Genomic DNA, 22805 nt, shown 5'->3' with positions numbered 1-22805 from the left:
GACATTCATCACACAATCTACGTACACAAACTTCCTGAGAGCAAGTGGTTACAAAACGAAGAGTCATTGAGAACAATCATTACGACTGATTCGCACTTTCTTTTTAATCAACACGCGCGCACAGTAGGATGATGCTACAATGACAATTCACGGAAGCAAAAGAGCGTGTACAGCACGAATGCTTATATTTTTTACTACGTTATAATGCACAATATGAATTATTGGCACTACAATACAATCACTGCAACGACGTTACGTTGGTACCCACGTACCAAACAATTCTTTGATTTCCATTACATATGTTGGCAACTCGTCAGCATGGTTTCACTTTCGCGTAAGGAAATTACTCTTATTTGTTGTCTACAAGGAAGAAATAATGACAGCAAGTGGAATGCCCCAAAATTCGTAATCTTAGGAATAGGAATTGCATCGACGCTTACCATTTTCTCACTGAAGTCGTGTTGTTGGCACAGTGTTTTTCACCACAGCTGATCCATCCACGCACATCAACGTCAGAGATATTCTAAACTGATGCTACAGCGACCAACACGTGCAAGCGATACTTTGGAATTTTAGATTAATAGAGCCGTCAAAGCACATGCGCCATGAGTTCTGAATAGTCATGTAAGCAGCACTGATGGCAGTCTGTTAATGAGTCTGCGCATTGCATCATTGTTGTTTCGCCGATGTATGCCGCCACTTCAAGTAGTTGTTGTTGACATAGTTGTTGATAATCTATCTGATTGGTTTTGGTTTTTATATGGTCCCATTTAATGTTATGTACGTAGTGTTTACTTGTAATATGGAGCTGCAGGTTTTCATATAATGTCTCAAAATTTTTAATCGTCTTAAAACGAATTTTTGACAAATGTATGGTAATTCTGGATGGTAAAGTTGGGTACATTAGACCAGTTTTAATTTTTTTTTTTTTGTTCTTATAGTTTTCATAATAAGTAACTGCGGAGCACATCAATGTTGTGTAATCAATGCTTGGAAAAAATATTAAGGGCCTAATCCACATATTAACAAAAGAAGACTCCAAAGTGTAACACAGTTGCAAGTAGTCTGCTCAACCCCCTTTAGGTGATCATCTGAACCATTGTCAGTAACTGGCGTACATAATACATATCAACGTAGTTAATGACTGCCCAGTGGAATACAATATGACATACAAACGACAGTGAAGGCTTTCGTAGCCATTTATTGACAGGTTGGCTGTTGGATTCTGTCCCTGTTCTTTGGCCAACATTTGATGATTTTTCTGAAGTTTTGCCAGCCACTAAAGTCGGAAAAATCATCAAATAAAAATCGGTTGAAGAACCAGAGGCAGAAGCCAACAGGCAACTTGTAAATAAATTGTAGCATCACAGCAACCTACAGATGACTAATACAACTTGGAAGTCATTCAACTACAATTAAGGACTCTGTCCATCATATCATTTATATGGATAGAACACGAGACCAGCCCTATCACACTTCCTGGAGTACCGGTAGTCCTGATAATGCTATTATATTTGTGATTGATGCCAACGTACTGGTTTCTATTACTTAAGAAGTATTCAAACCATTCACATATCAGGGAACCTATTCTGTACACTTGGATTTTCTTTTACAGTGTGCAGTGGGGTTACCATGTTAAATGCTATCTAGGAATATGGACTCTACCTGTTGTCCTACATCCATTGTTTGCAGGATATAGTGCTAGAAAAGGGGAAGCTGAGTTTTGCCTGAGTGATGCTTTCTAAATCCATGCTGATTTATGGACAGCAGCTTTTCTACCTCAAAGAAACTTTTTATGTTTGAACTTAGAATACAGTCAAGGATTCTGCAGCTGACTAATATTGAGGATACGGGTGTGTAATTTTGCAAGTCTGTTCTTTTTCTCTTCTTATATAGAGGAGGAGTCACCTGCACTTTTTTCCACTCATATGGAACTTTGTGCTGGGTGAGAAATTCATGATAAACACAAGCTTAGTAAGTGGCCAATGCTGTAGAGTATTCTCTGTAAAACTGAAAGGGTATTCCATCCATATATGACAACTTACTTGTTTTCCACTGTTTCAGTTCTTTCTCAGTGCCAGAGATGCCTGTTTCTGTATGTCATCCTTGTCAAATGAATGCATGTCTGTGTGATTTCTCCCACATGAATGATTTTCAAATTAAAAACTTCCGCTTTCATTCTGCTATCTCACCAGATTGGTCAGTGAGTGACTGGGCACAAGCATTTAACCCGCTTGTCTTTTCACATCTTCACAACAGATGTACCTCTCATCCTGGGTTCTGAGTGACGTATTGCTCCCTTATAAGGTATTTCTTGGCAATTAAATGTTGCTGATATACATACAATTGTTGTGTGGTGTTATTCAGTGTTGTTGTACTAGTTGTGGTCTTCAGTACAGACTGGTTTGATGCAGCTCTCCATGCTACTCTATCCTGTGCGAGATTCTTCGGCTCCCAGTACCTACTGCAACCTACATCCTTCTGAATCTGTTTAGTATAGGCCTATTCATCTCTTGGTCTCCCTCTACGATTTTTATCCTCCACACTGCCTCCAATGCTAAATTGGTGGTCCCTCAGTGCCTCAGAACATGTCCTACCAACCGATCCCTTCTTCTAGTCAAGTTGTGCCACAAGTTTCTCTTCTCACCAATTCTATTCAGTGTCTCCTTATTAGTTATGTGATCTACCCAACAAATTTCTCTTCTTCAGAAACACTTTCCTTGCCATTGCCAGTTTACATTTTACATCCTCTCTACTTCGACCAACATCAGTTATTATGTTCCCCAAATAGCAAAATTCATATACTAATCATTTCCCAATCTAATTCCCTCAGCTTCACTTGATTTAATTTGACTACATTCCATTATCCTCGTTTTGCTTTTGTTGATGTTCATGTTATATCCTCCTTTCAAGACAATGCCCATTCAGTTCAATTGCTCTTCCAGGTCCTTTGCTGTCTCTGACAGAATTACAATGTCATCGGCAAACCTCAAAATTTTTATTTCTTCTCCATAGATTGAAATTCCTACTCCAAATTTTTCTTTTGTTTTCTTTACTGCTTGCTCAGTAGACAGATTGAATAACATCGGGGATAGGCTACAACCCTGTCTCACTCCCTGTTTCTGTATAAATTGTAGATAGCCTTTCGCTCCCTGTATTTGACACCTGCCACCTTCAGAATTAGAAAAAGAGTATTCCAGTCAACATTGTCAAAAGCTTTCTCTAAGTCTACAAAAGCTAGAAATGTATGTTTGCCTTTCCTTAATCTAACTTCTAAGATAAGTCATAGGGTCAGTATTGCCTCACATGTTCCAGCATTTCTACGGAATCCAAACTGATCTCCGAGGTCGGCTTCTACCAGTTTTTCCATTTGTCTGTAAAGAATTTGCGTTAGTTTTTTGCAGCTGTGACTTATTAAACTGATAGTTCAGTGATTTTCTCATCTGTTAACACTTGCTTTCTTTGGGATTGGAATTATTATATTCTTCTTGAAGTCAGAGTATTTTGCCTGTCTCGAACATCTTACTCCCAGATGGTAGAGTTTTGTCAGGCCTGGCTCTCCGAAGGCCATCAGTAGTTCTAATGGAATGTTGTCTATTCCCGGGGACTTGTTTTGACTTAAGACTTTCAGTGCTCTGTCAAACTCTTCACGCAGTATCACATCTCCCATTTCATCTTCACCTATGTCCTCTTCCATTTCCATAATATTGCCCTTAAGTACATCGCCCTTGTATAGAGCCTCTGTTACTCAGTAAGCAGTGGTAAAAATCACAAAGTTATATGTCTTACAATATATTTATTTTGATTTTTGTTGCATTTATTGTAATGCTTTTCTTACAAAAAAAAAAAAAAAAAAGTATAATTTGCTTTTGTTAACAATGTTGTAATAGCTAAAACAGTGTGTGTGGTGGTTTTTTTTTTTTTTTATGGTTCAAAATAAATCTGCCAGTTCCTGTTCTATGCAAAATATACACAGCAGGTTCAAATGATGTAGAATACATCAGATTCTGAGCGGTTACTTGTGAGACTGAGATTTATATAAACTTCATGCTAGCTGTTTTCAGATAATTACACCAAACATAGACATCTATATGTTTAGTGACATAATAAAGTAGCATTTTCCTTACCCAACAGTCTATCACAGTGAAATTCTGTAAACTTGTTTCGAAAGGTATTTTGTAAACTGGCTGACACTTAAGTTATAAGAGGCACTGTGGCTGCTTTTTGAGTCTTTCAGAGAAATATGAACAATCTGCCTCATTCCATCCTGTAACCATTACTGAGTAGTTAATTTAAAAGACTTAAGTGGGAGGAAGCCTTTATTGAATATTTCAAGTGTAATTGATCTAAAGAGGCAATGTGAGCTTGAATTACGCACCAGAGGAGAGTGTACATGCAAAAGCAATGAGAGCCAACATGGAAAGAGGTTCATGGTGAGACCTCTCTCAGTAAGCAGCAACTGGGCAGGAAGTTTCATATTGGTGCACGATCCGCTCCACTCCACTCCAGAGTGAAAATTTCATTCTGGAAACATCCCTCAGGCTGTGGCTAAGTCATGTCTCTGCAATATCCTTTCTTCCAGGATTGCTAGTCTTGCAAGGTTTGCTGAAGAACTTCTGTGAAGTTTGAAAGGTAGGAGACGAGATATTCGCAGAATTGAAACTGTGAGGATGGGTCGTGAGTCATGCTCATGCAGCTCAGTCGGCAGAGCACTCACCCATGAAAGGCAAACGCCCCGAGTTTGAGTCTCGGTCTGGCACACAGTTTTAATCCTTCTGGAGGTTTCATATCAGTGCACACACTGCTGCAGAGTAAAAATTCCATTCAGAAATAAGGTAGGTGTTGCAGGATTCGAGTCCTGAAGTCAGCAAGGTGATATGCAAGTGTGTTTAAGAGAGGGTCCATTAGCACACTACTTGGGCACCAGCAAAAAGGTGGGTTTAGGTGCCTTGATTTGCACGCCCTATCAGCACGAAGGTTGCATAGTGCAACCTCTACACCAGTAAAGGTGTGGAGTGGTTAGTATGCACATAAGCAAGACTAAAAATGTTGCTAGCCCTTAACACACACACCTCAACTGTACATTTAGTTACTTGTTACCTATACTCCTCGTGTTATTTAGTCACCCTGGACTTTCCATTCTCAAGTAAAAATGGTTTATATGCTTAAATTTTTTTTTTTAAGTTGAGATGCTAAGAGTTTTAACATACAAATAAGAAACTCAAAAACAAAGTGTACATAAAAAGTATCTTTTGGAAAATCAGTACACTTAACTCAGTCTATAATTATTTAAGCATAAAATGGAGGGGGGGGGGGGGGGGGGATAAAATGTTGGTGAGTACCTATTGCATCACTTTTGATCAACTTACGGTCTTCATAACACCATTCCTGGAAGTAAATGATCGGATGGCCTTTTTGCAGTTGCACTGAATGTGCAATAGGTTTATTGTAGTCTTTTATCACAGAAACTCGTAATAACAACAATAAACACCTTTACACTTGCCAAAGTGAAAGCAATAACAGGCACTGTTGATCGTAGGTGTTCACTGCAGTGCCAAGAAAACACCTGGATGTCAGCAAGTTGCTGTCAGTTAATGCTGTCAAGGGCAAAGGCTTGAGTATGAAGTATTCCAGGCTTGAAAGACAGTCAAGAGCTCCGCCAGAAAAAAATAGGTGGATGGATCTATAATGTGTGTTAGGTAGTGGATAAACTGTAGTGTAAACAAGTTACACAAAAAGTAGTTTCAAACAATTGACTATGCACTTACACTGTAGTGCACTTACCATTAGACCACATTTTGCAAACACCAACTAGAGCAGAAGACAATGCTTCCTCTACAAACTGCTACAGCCTTCAATGTGGACAGCTTGTGCCAGACTTGACTTCCATGTTTATTCTCCTGTTAAACGAGTGGCTTGGACATGGTCAATAAGCCAACCAGAAGACAACTACGTGTTTTGTTGAAGACTGCACATCCAAGAGACATATAATGAAATACAAATTCATTAGAGATTTATTAAGAGATGTGTGCTGCTCTCTCTTTGTTAGGATATATGGAAAATTTGTTTTAAGCCTCCAATACAGCATGAAATTTATCCTACAAATGTGAATATCAGGAAGGGTATCTGAATGTATACTACTTACAGACATATTAATTAATATTCCTGGGGCCCTTGGGCATCCAAGAGGGGGGGGGGGGGGGGGCTCTACGGGATTCCTCATTAGTGTAGGTAACTAAAGTGTGGCTAGACAGTGGCACCAACAGACAAAAACTACCTGCATACTAGCAGTAGGTGGCCACTGTCTTAGATCAGTATTATAAGTGAGGCTTTGCTGTCATAAAGGTCAGGACACAGTACAAATAGACATGAAGAGGCACTGCAGCTACAACTGCTGGTGGTGGCCAGCCTTCAGGAATGAGTGATACATTTTTTGCCCCCTCACTGCTTCAGCCACACCTGCCCTGTTAAAGCCATTGTTAATACCACAAGACTGAATTTCACAACTAATGTGAAACCTTCAGCCTGCTGTCTCAGAACATACCATTTCCCTAAAACCTAGGTGTGTGTGTGTGTGTGTGTGTGTGTGTGTGTGTGTGTGTGTGTGTGTGTGTGTGTGTACATACTAACTTCATATACAAGATTAACATTCTTCTTATGAGACTATTTAGATAGCCTCTGTCATGGAAAATTTTTGCAATTACTTGCTGCGGCAGACAATTTTCATTTGTGCCAAATTTCCTGCTATTCTCAGACTATAAGGAATGATAGTCACAGAGGATGCATTTCACTATCATCAGCTATTTGAAATTATCATCCAGACCTCTTTGGATTGCTGTCTTCAGTCATTGGGATCCATATTGCTCCTACTCATTTTCTTATGTCATCTAGCCACAATTTACAAAACAATCTTCTTCTTTTCAGTGTGTGTGTGTCCAACACATCAGATTAGGCAAATGAAATTTCATGTGTTACAAGGAATCTTAATGTCCAGTTACATTTTAATTAATTGTACAAATTGTTCATTTATCAATGATTTAAATAACATCAGGAACCCACCACCCTGCAAGCAGGATTGACAGTTGAATTACAGGGTTCTTTGTGTTGTAACGCTTACCAGGCCCTTCATATTTGACACAGCTCCTAATGCATTCCCAGTTAGCTGATAGATGACAATAAATGCTACCTAAGGGCCTACATTTCTAGCATCCCATGTTCTTGGGTACAAAGTATTGCCAAAGTTACACTTGTTTTCAGTTCATTGTGGTAACAGTGAGTGGAGTGTCATGACAGCTAATTAAATGATGGGAATTTTCATTCTCTCCTCTGGTTTTAACTAAATCTGGGAGTTTAGTTTTGCCAAGACACCTTAAAAATGGTCCTAAGAATGCACAGTTCATCAGCACTAGTAATCAAATCAAGGTAACGGGAACATGGCAATATTATAAGAGAGCAAAGCATCCGCAGAGCTCTAAGTGTTTCACCACTCTCCTTGACGAAACAATTAGCCACTGCAGGAACTTAGCAACTATCTTTGTGTGCTTGCTATGGAGATTTAGAATTAAATTTATTCATGAAACCTTCCTGATTTTTGTGCTCTATACAGACTTAACAGGCATGGTCTAGCAAACATAATGTTACTCAATTTGAAACTATTGGGTGGTAATTATGGATTTTTGGTTGCTCAGGGGCAGACAGAGCAGCAGCAACAAGCAGTCATTTACACAATGCACAGGCTTTCATAACAATTCTTATCCAATGGCTATATACATTGCTGTGGCTACTCTTAAACCTTAGGTGATTTGTGCTGTCTGCAGGCTACAGACATTACAATCCACTGGAAACTTCTTTAGGAGTTCCCTCAGCACTTTTCATAATGTGTGAAACACTGTGGATTTACAAACATGAGACAGTTGTGTGGTTTAAGGAAATGCTTTGTCATAGTGCATTTTCTGCAACAGTTGGAATCATGGGTTAACAAAGAAATTGCTGAAGCAGCACACAAATTGTGTGTGATCACTCATGGTCATTTCATTGTTTGTCTTGTACTACTGGATAAAATCATCTCCTTAATGCTTTCTCCTTGCAATTCTTCAAAGTGTTAACTGTAACCTTGTTGCAGCATTACAACATATTAGCAATGTGCCCAATATCTTAGAACAAATAGTACAGGATAGTGATATAAAATCTGTTTAGTGTGACCTCAAAACTTGCAGAGGAAGCTGAAGTAATAATCACAGTATGATGTTTGTGTCCACAACGAAATATCGAGATAACAGACCTGATCCCAAAGGAATGTTTCTTATGTAAAACAGCCTTCCTTTTCTCGGAGCACAGAAGAAACCCATTCCATGACATGTTTCAGAGCAATCAAAATTTAATTAAATTTCTTTGAGCATAATTCTGAGAAAGTACTTAGACTGCAGTACCAAAGCTAATCTGGAGTCCTTCAAATTTTATCAACTGATGTCGTCAGAACTCTTGTCTGCTTTGAAACAAAAATAGGTGAATGATTAGTGCAGTAAAACATCAGAGAATGCATTGGCAGTATTATAGACCTACAATCCAATTTTCCCGGAATATTAGAGCTCTCCTCCAAATTCTAGTCATCCTCCCAGTTGCAACAGTAATGCCAGAAACATCATTTATGTCATTAAAAAGTTTAAAAACCTAAGGAATAATATAAATCAGGCTGAGTGGCCTTGCTCTCCTCTCTGTGCATCATAGCATTCCAGTTGATCCAAAGAATATATTAAATCACTTTTCCAAACTGCCATCATGAATAAATAGGCTGGCAGATATTCTGCACGTTTCTCATAATATTTTGTGGACTTTTTGGAGTGGGGTGATAAATAACCCACTGCATTTGCTTTAATTTCAGGCTTTCTTACCTGTTTAAACTTTCTGTAGTCCACATATTTATACAGGGAAGAAAATAAGCCTCTGGAGATCTCCATAAAGCTACATTACAAAGGGTGACAAGTAGCTGTATACTACTTATCTTCACAATAAGCAATCAAAATTTAATGTTTCTTGCTTTTTTCCCCTAACATTCTCATGTGGACTCAACTTTGTTCTTAATTCTGGGAATTATTTAAAGATGCAAACAAAAGAATGCAGGTTAGAGTTTAACAACCTGCCAATTTTGAGGATAAGGTTGGGGAGGTATGGATTGTAAAACATTTTTTGTAAAATTTGTTTTGTAGTTTTAATAAAAACAAATGTTTGATGGAGGGGAATAAACATAAACAGAACTTCCAACAATACAGACAACTATTATAGATAATTTTATTTATAATTCAAATTCTGTGGGACTTTGAGGTACCATATCATGCATCAGTCATACAAATACAATATCTTCAGAGATAGCTGTAAATTATGTCCCTATTACAGAATTACAGTTTAGTACAGAAATTTATATTCCGTCCTTTATATAATTTTGTGGCAAACTACATCAGAGTTCATTCTTTCATAACAACTTATATTTTTAAGTGAACCATGTCACTTACATTAGGTTTGATATGTATTACTATACAATGATTTGTTAAAGTTTTCACAGATGAATATATTTTATTATATAACTTGAGTTTTTCCAGCATATAATACCCTAGAAATGTTTTATTTTTACATTTTTAATTCAGCATTTCACAATTATTTTAGGGTGCGCTGCTTAGGAAGTATGTAGGCTACATAACTGTTACTAGAACTTCGTTTCGTGAAACTTTGAAATTCTGTGGTATTTTAGATGACAGTTTTAGAAGTAACATAAAATTTAAATACAAATGCTTTATTCACATTGGGGCATATTTACATGCAAAATGGTGCCATCGAAGTTATATAAATAATAATATAATTAAAAAAACCTCGGGCACCCGTCACTAAGCACAAGAAATACAAAATAGATAAATATATAATTAGGTAAATGACATAAACAATGAATAATTACAAAATAAAGCAATTACAAGATAAATGCAGTACATAGTTAATGAAAAAGACAAAAAATCATTAAAGAGATTAATTCAAGTATGCACATGAGACAGTATGGTAGTAAAATAGTTACACAGCCTGATGGTTACAAAACAAAGTCTGTTGTTTATTCATTGTTTATTTCCTTATGAAATGAGGCTCTTTCGACACATACTCAAGAAATTCTTGAGCATAGCAAAATTATTTGCCTCCCACCAGTACTTGATTTGTGATAGTATGTGCCAGTACATTATACTGGTATCTCTGATGAGAAAGCAGCATTAAAATAACGTTTTAAGACATCTAAATTAAAAAAAAAAAAAAAAAAACACCCCTGGAAGGTCACTGTGCTGGAAGCTCTTTTTTTACAAGCACTGCTTCTCACCCATTTCACAAGACTAGTTTTAAATATCTATGGGCACTGTGAAGATATTCAGGTAATTTTTTGGATCAGACAAGACTAAGATGTTTGTAGTTGTTATGGGTCTTTGCCAGCCTAGCATATGCATATAAATTGCATGTCCACTTCTTGTGTTATGGGCATGAATTGTCCTCTTAATGTCCAACTTCTTACCAAAACAGTTCTACATCTATATTTGCAGTCAGATTTGTGATGTACATCCACTGCAAATGTTTTAAGGTTTCCACAGCGACATGAGTCAGCAGTCATTAGAAAACAATGTTGTACAATTCTAGAGTTATCCTGCTACTCGTGCTTAAAAACATCACATTAATCTCTGTCAATCTAATAAATAATAACAACACAAAGTTACCAACTATCATGTATAAGCATTATTAGATTTTCTAGGAAAGTGTAACATATTATCCACAGCCTAACATGGTTTCCAGAAAGGCCAATCAACAGAAACAGCAATACTGAATTTCTGAGTGAAGTGGTACAAAAACTTGAACATACAGAAAAAGTAACTGGTATATGCCTTCATTTCACTAAGCCCTTATCATCATCAACATAGACCATATCCTACTGATGCAGAAACTTGATAGTACTGATATCAGAGGTACACTTAACAACTGGCTTAGATTACATCTTATTGGCTGTTTGCAAGCAGAAGAAGTACAATTTCAGGAAGATAATAAACCAACCAGACACTATTCTGATTACAAAGAAGTGAAGTATGGCATACCACAGGGCTCCGCACTGGGCCCCATTTTGTAAAAATTAACCAAACAGTGTCACAGTGCTATCCAGTCTGCAGGTGATAAGCATTTTAGTCAGTGGGAAGACAGCAGGAATGTTATAGACCATACTATCTGAGACCTTAACTAGTGTTGAGAACTGGTTCAGCCAAAACAAACTAGTAATAAATAAAATTAAAACTAGTGTTAAATTTTCATAATGTCAAGAGAAATAGTGAAGAGGATTTAAAAATGCATATATCAGACACACATATTTTTAGGTATGTGGCTCCAACCTAAGCTTACCTGGCATACTCACATTGACAGCTATCTTTGCAAAGCAGAATTTAAGGTATAAAGCAATCCAAACATACCCTGAATGGAATAAAGAAAAAGTCTTTGAAATGTCAGCTATTGAACTTACTGACATTCAACTAGTTATTATAACTATATAAAGATCCCCTGATGCTGACATAGAAGAATTCCTGTATAAATTTGAAATGATGTTAAATATTGCAGAACCGAAGAAAAAGAAATAATTTGTGCAGACTTCAATATAGATTTTTTGAAACCCTCAAACTACAAATATGAATTACTATATACGACAAAGAGTTTCAACTTAATCCCCACAGTAAATACACCAACAAGAATCACTGGGCATAGTAAAATTGCACCAGACCAAATTTTTATTCAAGAAACCTTTTCTCCGTACAGCAGTGAAGCAGTTAATATGGGATACAGTGATCATGAGGCTGTGTTGCTATCACTGGAATTATTTTAATATTAGATATTTTCTCAGAACATAACTTAGTGCAGGGATTTCAGTGATGGCAATATAGCACACTTTTGCAACATATTAATCAAAACAAGACACACAAATTACTTAGATGCATTCAAACTTCTGAACTGAAATCAACATGGCTTCCATTCAGGTCACAGCACAGAATCAGTCATCTGTGCTTATACTGAAGAGATTGTCAGGTATCTTGACAATAAAAAATGTGTAGTGGGAATAAACATAGACCTAATGAAAGCCTTTGATACAGTAAATCACCAAAGTTTTTGTTAAACAAAATGGAGGCAGTAGGGGTAAGAGGAGTTGTGTGGAAATGGTTTGAATCTTACCTTCAGGAGAGAACTCAGGTTGCAGATATCATCTCAGATCATAGTAACTACAAAATCAAGTGGGTTTCAGATGAAGAAGAAGAAAAGTGGAAATAGTTTCTCACAGGGCAGTGTTCTTGGTCCTTTATTACTCTTGCTTTGTATAAATGAAATAAAGAATGCAAGTATCGCTACCACAATTATGTTGTTCGCAGATTGTAATGGAACTGACCAATAGAGCCCATTTTGTTATGCAATATTACACACTAATTTAAGTTGGAACGAAAGGAATAATGTGCTTGTTACTGAAGACAAGGTTTTTCGTGAGAGCCAAGCTGGTCAGAACAATATAGTAGTTTAGCAGATAGGAAACAAGCCCTGAAACTAATGCACATAAATATTCAGTGCCTCAGAAATAAACTAGATGTTTTACAAGTTTTTGTGACAAAACATGCCCCCATGTCGTTGTCATTACTGAACATCGTCATAAAGCAGAGGAATTAAAATTTTGTAAATTGGGGGTTATATTCTTGCTAACAGCTACTGTAGACAGCTACATAAAGGTGGTGGGGTGGCTATTTTTGTCCGAGAAACACTACTACTAAAACGACATTCCTGTATAAACACAGTAGTGAAAGAAATCTAGAAATTACTGGAATTACTCTTAAATTGAAGGGAGAGCGTAGTAATTATACAAATCACAAAGTAATAGGAATTTATTGCCCACCAAATGCAGATTTGTCTCACTCTTTTTAGTAGTTTCAGATCAGTAATTAGTTTAAGCAGCCCTAGTAATCTTACTATACTTGGGGATTTGAATGTTAATGCAAACTGTAATGATATGCCTAGCTTGAGGCTGACAGATATACTGAATTCATATAACCTTGTAAACACAATAGACACTGATAACAAGAGTGACAAACTACACTTCCAGCAGGACAGATTATGCGATAGTCAGTAAACTTGCTACTAACAGGGTTAGTCACAGAAATATAGAATTTCACTACTCTGACCACTATTTTCAGTCCATTGAGAACATTGGTGTAAACACAGCAGAAGTAACGAATGTCACTGAACAGAAACAAATCTTGAACAATCACAATACAAATCAACATTGGTGTAAACACAGCAGAAGTAACGAATGTCACTGAACAGAAACAAATCTTGAACAATCACAATACAAATCGCCTTAAACATAAACTAGCCCAGGAGGAATGTAACTGTGTTTATAAGGTAAAAGGCTCAAACCAGAAATGGGAAAAATTCTATGAAACAATTTTGAGACATTTTAATCATTGTTGCCCAGTTACAGATGTAAAAAGGACTCTAATACACAGAAAGAAACCAAAGCTGAAACTACCAAGTAGTTTGATTAAACTCAAGCAGAATGTTCATGACCTCTTCTTTCTTTATAAACCAAAAGAGGATATCATCCTTACAGAAAAGTATTGTAAAGTCAAGAAAATGTTTAAGGCAGAGCTTTTGAATTTCAGGAAAAAGGTACACAGTGATACAGTCATTAAATCTGACAATGTGAGTAAAGCATCTTGGAAGCTCATCAATCAATACTGGAAAGCACCATCAAATGTGAATACAAAAGAAATAAGCATGTTGCTTGAGGGAAAATTAATAGAAGATCTGTGACATTTTTAATAAATATTTCATCACTCCATGTAGCATTCCAACTCAACCTGTTGACCAAAACAGCAAGATAAACATTGCTCACCCCAATGTACAACTTTGAATTTGGAACTGTAAGTGAACATGAAATGAGTCGAATAATCTGCACATTAAAGACCACACAGTCAGCTGGATGGGATGAGATATCTAGTGCCCAAGTTAAAAAATGTCACAAAGAATTAGTTAAACCTATTTCCCACTATTACCCATCTCATTAACTGCTGTATTAGGGAAAACACCTAATCAGACTCTTTAAAAATGAGTGTTGTAAAACGAGTATATGAGAAAGGATTAAAAAACAGGTTGAAAACTTTAGGACAATATCATTAATCCCCATATTTAGCAAAATCTTTGAATATGTTTTGCTTTCACAACTCGGTGACCACTTCACAACAAATAACCTACTCACTGAAACACAACATGGTTTCAGGAAAAGCCACAGCACCATCACAGTAATCTCTGAATTCTTACATAATGTACATAGTGCACTAGACGAAGGAAATTTGGCAACAGCCATATTCCTTGATCTTACCAAGGGGCTAATGATGTAGCAAAGAATGAAACCAAGTTGGCAATTCGTTCACTACATAAAGCCTTGTCAACATTACAAAATATAAATACAAAGGTGATTGTAGTTGGTGTACCACATAGATATGACCTGCCTGAATGGTCTTGTGTAAACCAAGAAATTCAATCTGCAAACAGAAAACTAAAAAAAATAGTGAAAGGCTTCCATAACACTTGTTTTATTGATACTCCTAGTAACAAGGAGCTTTATACAGCACATGGACAACACCTTAATGCAACTGGTAAAGAACTAATTGCCACAAGAATTTATGAATCAGTGGAAACAAACAGGAAAGTGTACAAAACAGCAATAGAACTTAAATGGAAGGATACTGAAGTCTCAGATAAAGAATCAGTGAGAATTGTTACTGACACAACTCCAGCACAAATAACAACAGAATCCTTAAAAGTGAACTCTGTTTGTGTGGAGAGGACAATTACTCAAGCAATAAACTTGTGGCGACAGTCGACTGCCAGTAACTTCACCGGCAAAGCGCAGAGTAAAAGGTCTTTGGAGACTGGAGCTTCTTTGGCAGTCCCGTCTGCGACTTGACTAGTGATACACGTGTCGTGAAATTGTGCATTGTTTTTCTTGTGTTTCTGTAAATATACGAACCATGATAAAAGTGCGTTATCATAATAAGTTGGAATTTTTGGTGCGAGGACCGTCACTATAGCCATAAAAACCCACATTGGTGACCCCGAGTCGCGAAAATACGTTGCAGTCGCTCGCTGTGTATCACCGGTTTCGCACCAATAGACAATGTCGCAGCCTCCAGTTTTTACAGCAGTGCACGACGCCGTGACCGCAGAATGGACATTCGACTGTGAAGCGCAATGCTTCACCCCGTGTGCCACTAATACACCGGGAATGTTCGTATCTCCCGTGTTTGCCTCGCCTGGCCGGACGACTCTAACCTCTGCCGGCATACCACACCGGGCGCTGTACACATCGTCACGGACACCTTCTACAGCATTCTACGCTCAACAGAATGCCCCTTCAGCACAGGATCCCGGAAACCCCGAGTTTATACCTCACAGCATGGACCACGCGGCTGGCCAGTTTCTGGGTCCACATGCACGGCCGCCGTTTAACGTGCCCCCCTTCGCGCCGGTCGAAGGGACACTCGTGCCAATGGCGCCGGACCATTTATACGCCTACCTGTCCTGCCGCCCCACGCACACCTCGGGCGACGCACCTGCCATGGTTCCGCCCCGTCACTCGGCACTCGATCGCAATCTCGCGCCTCCGCTCGAGATTCCGGCTGCACCGGCAGTTGACCCGCCCGCGCCTGCCGCACCGTGCTTGTCGTGTGGCTGCACAGATTCCGTGCCTACATGGACTGGATACCACGTCTCGTCTACACAGCTAACGGACGTTCAACGCAACACATCGCCTGCCACTGAGGCACATTTCGCACCAGTGAACACCGTGCAGAATCCCCATGCGTTTCGTGCCTCTCCTACAGCCCCGCAAACACTGGCCCCCGGCCGTGTTCCGAAGCTGCCGCCGTTACAACTGGACAACCCAGTGATGTGGTTTACCTTGGTGGACAACATGTTGGACATACACGGTATTGCAGACGACAGCACCCGTTTCGTGTGTTTAGTGAACCACCTGCACGACCACCCTGATCTCTTCAGTGACTTATTGCTGAACCCACCTAAGAGCAACAAATATGCCTCTGCTCGCGCATTACTTATCAAACTCCTCTCTCATCCGGGGGCCGATACTATTTACGACAAGACTTTAGGCGACAGAACACCCTCACAGCTGTGGCGATGCTTGCATGCACAGGTCGGTACCGAGATCCTGCCAAACTTAGCACTCTGGGCATTGTGGTTGGTGAAGCGGCCGCAAGAACTACAGTTACATTTGCTTCCACATACCGCAGCGTCACTCGAGGATAAACTACGGCTGGCGGATCAGGCATACACCATTATTCGACACAGCACAGTGTCTAACACCGCTGAGGTTGGTAACCCTGTGTGTATACTTCCACCGTCGGGCGGTAGAGGCTGGGCGCGTGCGTATTGCGGACAGCACACGGAACAGCAGCCACCTAGCGGCCAAGACCGGGAACTGCCAGCGGGTCGGCAACAGCCGCTCCCCACCCTAACCGGGCTAGCACCTGCCCGCCCCGCCTTCCCCCCACGTGACGCTTCGGCTGGCGGGACGAGTATAGCCAACTCACGCATATGCTGGTTTCACACCACTTTCAGGGACGCCGCTCGCAACTGCCGTCCGCCTACTGCGGCCCGCGGATACAGGCAGGGGCGCCCACAGACATTGCATTCTGTCAGATCCCCCACCCCACGAGGATGTCTGTACGCCTTGGATGTTGGTTCGCGCCGGTATTTTCTAGTCGATACCGGAGCAGACGTCAGTGTCATACCTCCCACATTTTCTGTAAAGGACACGACACCAACCAAACTGTCCCTTCGAGCAGCAAATAAGTCGACACTTCGTGTCGAGGTTTGGCCAAGTTACCTATTGAACTCATACCTGGTAAACAGTTCACTTGGTCCTTCTACGTGGCTGATGTCGAAGATCCAGTATTAGGCATCGACTTCCTTTTCCACTTCGGACTGTCTCCAGATCTTCAGTCAGCCACATTATTGCACCACACCTCATCCACGCATATTGGATGTTCAGTCGCCTCTTCAGCCCCCCCTCCCCCTCGGCTGCCCGACGACCTGGACACAGCTCCCATCAAGTGCTCTTCATCGGCAGACAGCCTCACAATTTCCACCGCCCATCTCCAGCCTGAACGCCCTGCAGTCGACGATCTCCGTCCTCACAACGTCGAACGGAACCGTGCCAGATCATCGGCTACGCAAGCCCTCACCGAGGCACGACGCCTCGTACAACGCCTGCCAACGTCACTACCACCTGACACCGGAGATGCACCTCGTGGAACTTTGTCGACACCGAAGCAGACCGCTTCCCTGGCACATCAGGTTAGTGACTCTTGTGTGCTACCGATCCCCGTTCACAACGGCCCCCAAATGAGTTCGCCAGCCAAGCTGAACGCTATTACAAATGGCACGACACACAAAATTGTCACGACAGATGGGCCTCCAGTGGGCCATAAAGCGCGTCGACTGCCACCACATAAACTACGCCTTGCTAAAGCCGCAGTGGAGGAACTTATAAGGACAGGCATTGTTCGCCCATCGGACAGTAACTGGTCCTCCCCCATACATTTAGTTCCCAAAAAGGACGGCACTGTGCGCCTGTGCGGCGACTATCGTCGCCACAACGCGCAGACGGTATTAGACAATTACCTGATACCTCACATACAAGACTTTGCGCAAGTACTTAGCGGAGCACGCATCTTCAGTGTCTTGGACTGCGGCAAGGCATATTTACAGATACCTATGGAACAGAGTGACATCCCAAAGACAGCAGTAATCACACCTTTTGGCCTGTACGAATTTTGTTACATGCCTTATGGTCTCAAAAACGCGGCCCAAACTTGGCAGCGTTTTATAGACTCACTTCTTTTTCACTGCACATATTACTACGCATACCTCAATGACATACTAATTTTCTCCCTCTCTGACAGAGAACATGAACTCCACGTGGCCACGATACAGGACTTATTGACACGTAATGGAGTCGAGATCAATAATGACAAGTCACAACTCCACTGCACCGCTGTCACTTTTCTGGGGTACACAGTCTCCTCGGATGGTATATGCCCCCCGCAGGAACGGGTTGACTGCATTCGTGAGCTACCCCTCCCAGAGTCGTTTCGCGAATTATGCCGGTTTTTAGGAACTGTCAATTTCTATCATTGTACCCTGCCGATGGCGGCAGCAATTCAAGCCCCTTTGACTGATGCATTGGCCGGTAAACAAACTTCAGGCAGTCGCCGAGTACCGTGGTCTGACAACATGGTGAGAGCTTTCAAAGACCTTAAATCAGCGTTAGCACGTGGTGTCACTCTCGCCCATCCTTTGCCAGATGCCTGCATCTCGATTACAGCGGATGCAAGTGATTTCGCAATCGGTGCATTCCTACAACAGCATGTCAATGACACGACTCAACCACTCCAGTTTTTTTCCACAAAATTATCTACAGCTCAACGTAAATGGTCAGCATTCGACAGAGAATTGCTTGCAGTTTATGAAGCTGTAAAATATTTCTGCACAGACATTGAAGGAAGGAATATAACAATCTTCACGCACCACCGCCCCCTCGCGGAGGCTATCCGTAACCCCGCTACTGACCTTCCCCCACGAAGGTTCCGGCAAATGGACTTAATTTGCCAATACACAACAGACATCCGTTACATTCGAGGGTCAGAAAATGTGGTGGCTGACTACCTATCACGTATCACTGCAATTTCATCCCCCATTAATTTCGATAAATTGGCCCGCTTACAGGACAGTGACACCGAATTGCACAACCTCCGACAGGACCCAGATACTTCCCTTCAGATCGTTTCATGCAACCTACCAGGCTCGGCAAAGCCACTGTGGTATGATACATCCACAGGCACCGCTCGGCCTATTGTTCCTCCTGCGCTGCGTCGCCAAGTGTTCACTACTTTACATAACCTGGCACATCCTGGTGCTAAGGCTACTACGCGCCTGGTTACAGAACGCTTTGTGTGGCCAGGTGTTGTTTTTTTTTTTTTTTTTTTTCTTCTGTGGTTTTAGGGCGCACAACTTCAATGGTCATTAGCGCCCTGACTACTCTAAGAATACACCGCGAGGCACAAATTGACCACAACAACTAAAAGGGAAAACACGATAAAAGACAGACTGACAGGCATAGGATTAAAAAACAGCATCATCAAATGTCCTTAGAGAGGTTTGTCAAATTGATAAAACGAAGAACACGAGCAGCTGCTCGTGGGTCATCCGCTAAAATGGCATCTAAAGTACATGGCAGGTTAAGATCTAGACGCAGTGTGTTAAAAGCCGGACAGGACATTAAAATGTGGCGGACCGTCAGCAATTGCCCACATGGGCAGAACGGCGCCGGCGCAGCCGTCAGCAGATGGCGATGGCTGAACCGGCAGTGCCCAATGCGTAACCGGGCCAAAACGACCTCCTCCCGCCGAGAAGGGCGGGAGGAGGACGTCCAAGCCGCGGGAAGAGGTTTCAAGGCCCGAAGCTTGTTGTCTGTAAGTGCAGCCCAATCGGCATGCCACAGCGAGAAAATGCGCCGACAAATAACCCTGCTACAATCTGATGAAGGGACACAACAAGAAGCTGTCCGAGGCTGGAGGACCGCAGCCTTGGCCGCGGCATCTGCAGCTTCGTTCCCAGGGATACCGACATGGCCAGGGACCCACATAAAGCTAACCGGAGAACCGACGTCCACCAGCTGCCGAAGAGAGCGTTGGATCCGGTGCACGAAAGGGTGAACCGGATACGGATCACTGAGGCTCTGGATGGCGCTCAGGGAATCGGAGCAGATGACATAAGCAGAATGTCGGTGGCGGCAGATGTAAAGAACAGCCTGGTAGAGAGCAAAGAGCTCAGCTGTGAAGACCGAACAATGGCCATGGAGCCGGTATTTGAAACTTTGTGTCCCGACAATAAAAGAACACCCGACCCCGTCATTGGTCTTAGAGCCATCGGTATAAATGAAGGTCATATTGATGAACTTCGAACGAAGTTCCACAAAACGGGAGTGGTAGACCGAACCGGGGGTAACCTCTTTTGGGAGCGAGCTGAGGTCAAGGTGAACGCGGACCTGAGCCTGAAGCCAAGGTGGCGTGTGGCTCTCGCCCACTCGAAAGGTTGCAGGGAGTGAAAAATTAAGGTGCTGAAGGAGGCGACGAAAGTGAACTCCAGGGGGTAGCAGGGCAGAGACATACAACCCGTATTGACGGTCAAGAGAGTCGTCAAAAAAGGAACGATAAGACGTGTAGTCGGGCATTGACAGTAGCCGACAGGCATACCGACAAAGCAGTATATCGCGCCGGTAGGTGAGTGGCAATTCGCCAGCGTCAGCATGAAGACTCTCTACGGGACTAGTATAAAACGCTCCGATCGCAAGTCGTAAACCCCGATGTTGTATGGAATTGAGGCAGCGTAAGATGGATGGCCGTGCAGAGGAGTATACGAAGCTCCCATAATCCAGCTTGGAGCGGACGATCGACCGATATAGACGGAGCAGGACGGTTCGATCCGCTCCCCACGACATACCACTGAGAACACGGAGGACATTTAAAGAACGGGTACAACGGGCAGCCAAATATGACACATGTGGAGACCAGCTAAGTTTCCTGTCAAATGTAAGACCTAAAAATTTGGTTGTCTCCACGATTGGGAGAGCAACGGGACCGAGTCGTAAGGACGGTGGGAGAAACTCTTTGTAGCGGCAGAAGTTAATACAGACCGTCTTCTCGGCAGAAAAACGGAAGCCATTGGTGACACTCCAGGAGTAAAGACGGTCAAGAGAACGCTGAAGACAGCGCTCCAGGACACGTGTACAATGCGCGCTGCAATAGATGGTAAAATCGTCCACGAAAAGGGAGCCTGATACATCAGCTGGGAGGCAATCCATTATTGGATTGATCGCGATGGCGAAGAGAGCGACGCTCAAAACTGAGCCCTGTGGCACCCCATTCTCCTGGCGAAAGGTGTCTGACAGGACAGAACCCACATGTACCCTGAACTGTCGATCCATTAAAAAGGAACGAATAAAAAGAGGGAGGCGACCGCGAAGGCCCCATGTATGCATGGTGCGGAGAATGCCCGCCCTCCAACAGGTGTCGTAAGCCTTCTCCAAATCAAAGAACACAGCCGCGGTCGGGCGCTTCCGCAAGAAGTTATTCATAATGAAGGTCGACAAGGTAACCAGATGGTCAACAGCAGAGCGGCGCCTACGAAATCCACATTGTACATTGGTAAGTAGGCGTCGAGACTCAAGCAGCCAAACCAATCGAGAGTTAACCATTCGCTCCATCACTTTACAGACACAGCTGGTAAGCGAGATAGGTCGATAACTGGAAGGCAATTGCTTGTCCTTCCCCGGCTTAGGAATCGGGACAACAATAGACTCGCGCCAGCATGCGGGAACATGTCCCTCAATCCAGATGCGATTGTAAGTATGAAGAAGAAAACCTTTACCCGCAGGAGAAAGGTTCTTCAGCATCTGAATATGAATAGAATCAGGCCCTGGAGCGGAGGACCGTGATCGGCCAAGTGCGTTTTCGAGTTCCCGCATGGTGAATGGGGCATTATAACTTTCACGATTCGAGGAGCGGAAGTTAGGTGGCCTAGCCTCCTCTGCCTGTTTGCGGGGGAGGAAGGCAGGGTGGTAATGAGCGGAGCTCGAAACCTCTGCGAAAAAGCGGCCGAAGGCATTGCAGACATCTTCAGGGGCCACAAGGACGTCATTCGCGACCGTCAAGCCAGAAACTGGTAAGTGGACCTTAGTGCCAGATAGCCGGCGCAGGCTACCCCAGACAACAGAAGAAGGAGTAAAACTGTTGAAGGTGCTTGTGAAAGCAGCCCAGCTGGCTTTCTTGCTTTCTTTAATAATACGACGACACTGAGCACGTAATCGTTTATAATTGATACAATTCGCCACTATAGGGTGGCGTTTAAAGGTGCGTAAAGCACGTCGACGAGCACGTAAAGTGTCTCTACATGCTGCTGTCCACCAGGGGACCGGTACACGACGTGGAGAAGAAGTAGGGTGAGGGATGGAATATTCAGCAGCAGCGAGAATGACTTCCATGAGATGTGCGACCTGACGATCGCAGCTTGTGAAGGTTTGATCCAGAAAGGTCGCCCTGGAAGAGAAGAGCCCCCAGTCTGCCTTGGAGACGGTCCAACTAGAGGAGCACGGAGAGGGGGTACGCTGCAGGAGATGGATAACACACGGGAAGTGGTCGCTCGAATATGTATCAGAAAGTGCATACCACTCAAACCGGCGTGCCCTCCATGAGCTGGGATACCTACCACAGGGGGTAGGTCAAAACGCACAGAGGTGTAGTGTGCCAAGGCAATTTGATCGCATGGGCGTAGCTTCGTTTCCTGGAGGGCTACGACGAGCGGACGGTGCAAGCGGAGCAGCAACTTCAAGTCCTCTCGGTTGGAGCGAATGCTGCGAATATTCCAGTGCCATTGTAAGAAGAAAAGGAAGATGAAAGAAGGGGTCACCTCGAAGGCCGCTGAGGGCCTGGCTTCGAGCGAGCACTGCCGCCGCTATCAGTAGGCGGACAGTCATCGTCCATTGGGTCTATAGGTTCATCGGCCATGTTGGGAGGATGGCCAGGAGGGGGAGCTTCCTCCGCCGGTGAACGGCCAGATCTTCGGCTACCAGCGGTGCGGCCAGGCGAAACGGATGACGGCCTGGGGCGGCAACCGCTGGGTGGCGC

At 42.5% G+C, this 22805-nt stretch overlaps 1 protein-coding gene across 2 annotated transcripts in view; it reads right to left on the bottom strand.

The window, feature by feature from the left end:
• Positions 1-22805, bottom strand: part of LOC124619462 (tRNA-dihydrouridine(16/17) synthase [NAD(P)(+)]-like) — a 539847-nt gene that overhangs the window by 242144 nt on the left and 274898 nt on the right. The window contains exon 1 of one of the 2 annotated variants that reach the window (XM_047145865.1): positions 441-548. The exons of the other annotated variant lie outside the window; for it this stretch is intronic. Coding sequence (XP_047001821.1) covers positions 441-443 — 3 coding nt within the window. The 5' untranslated portion in view covers positions 444-548. Of the gene's footprint in view, positions 1-440; positions 549-22805 lie in introns of those variants that run through there. 2 annotated transcript variants of the gene reach the window in all.

This window comes from Schistocerca americana, chromosome 1 (genome assembly GCF_021461395.2).
Source record: "Schistocerca americana isolate TAMUIC-IGC-003095 chromosome 1, iqSchAmer2.1, whole genome shotgun sequence".
Classification (NCBI taxonomy): Eukaryota; Metazoa; Arthropoda; class Insecta; order Orthoptera; family Acrididae; genus Schistocerca; species Schistocerca americana.
Note: the sequence above shows the minus strand (reverse complement) of the source record. Positions and strands in the feature narration are given on the sequence as shown.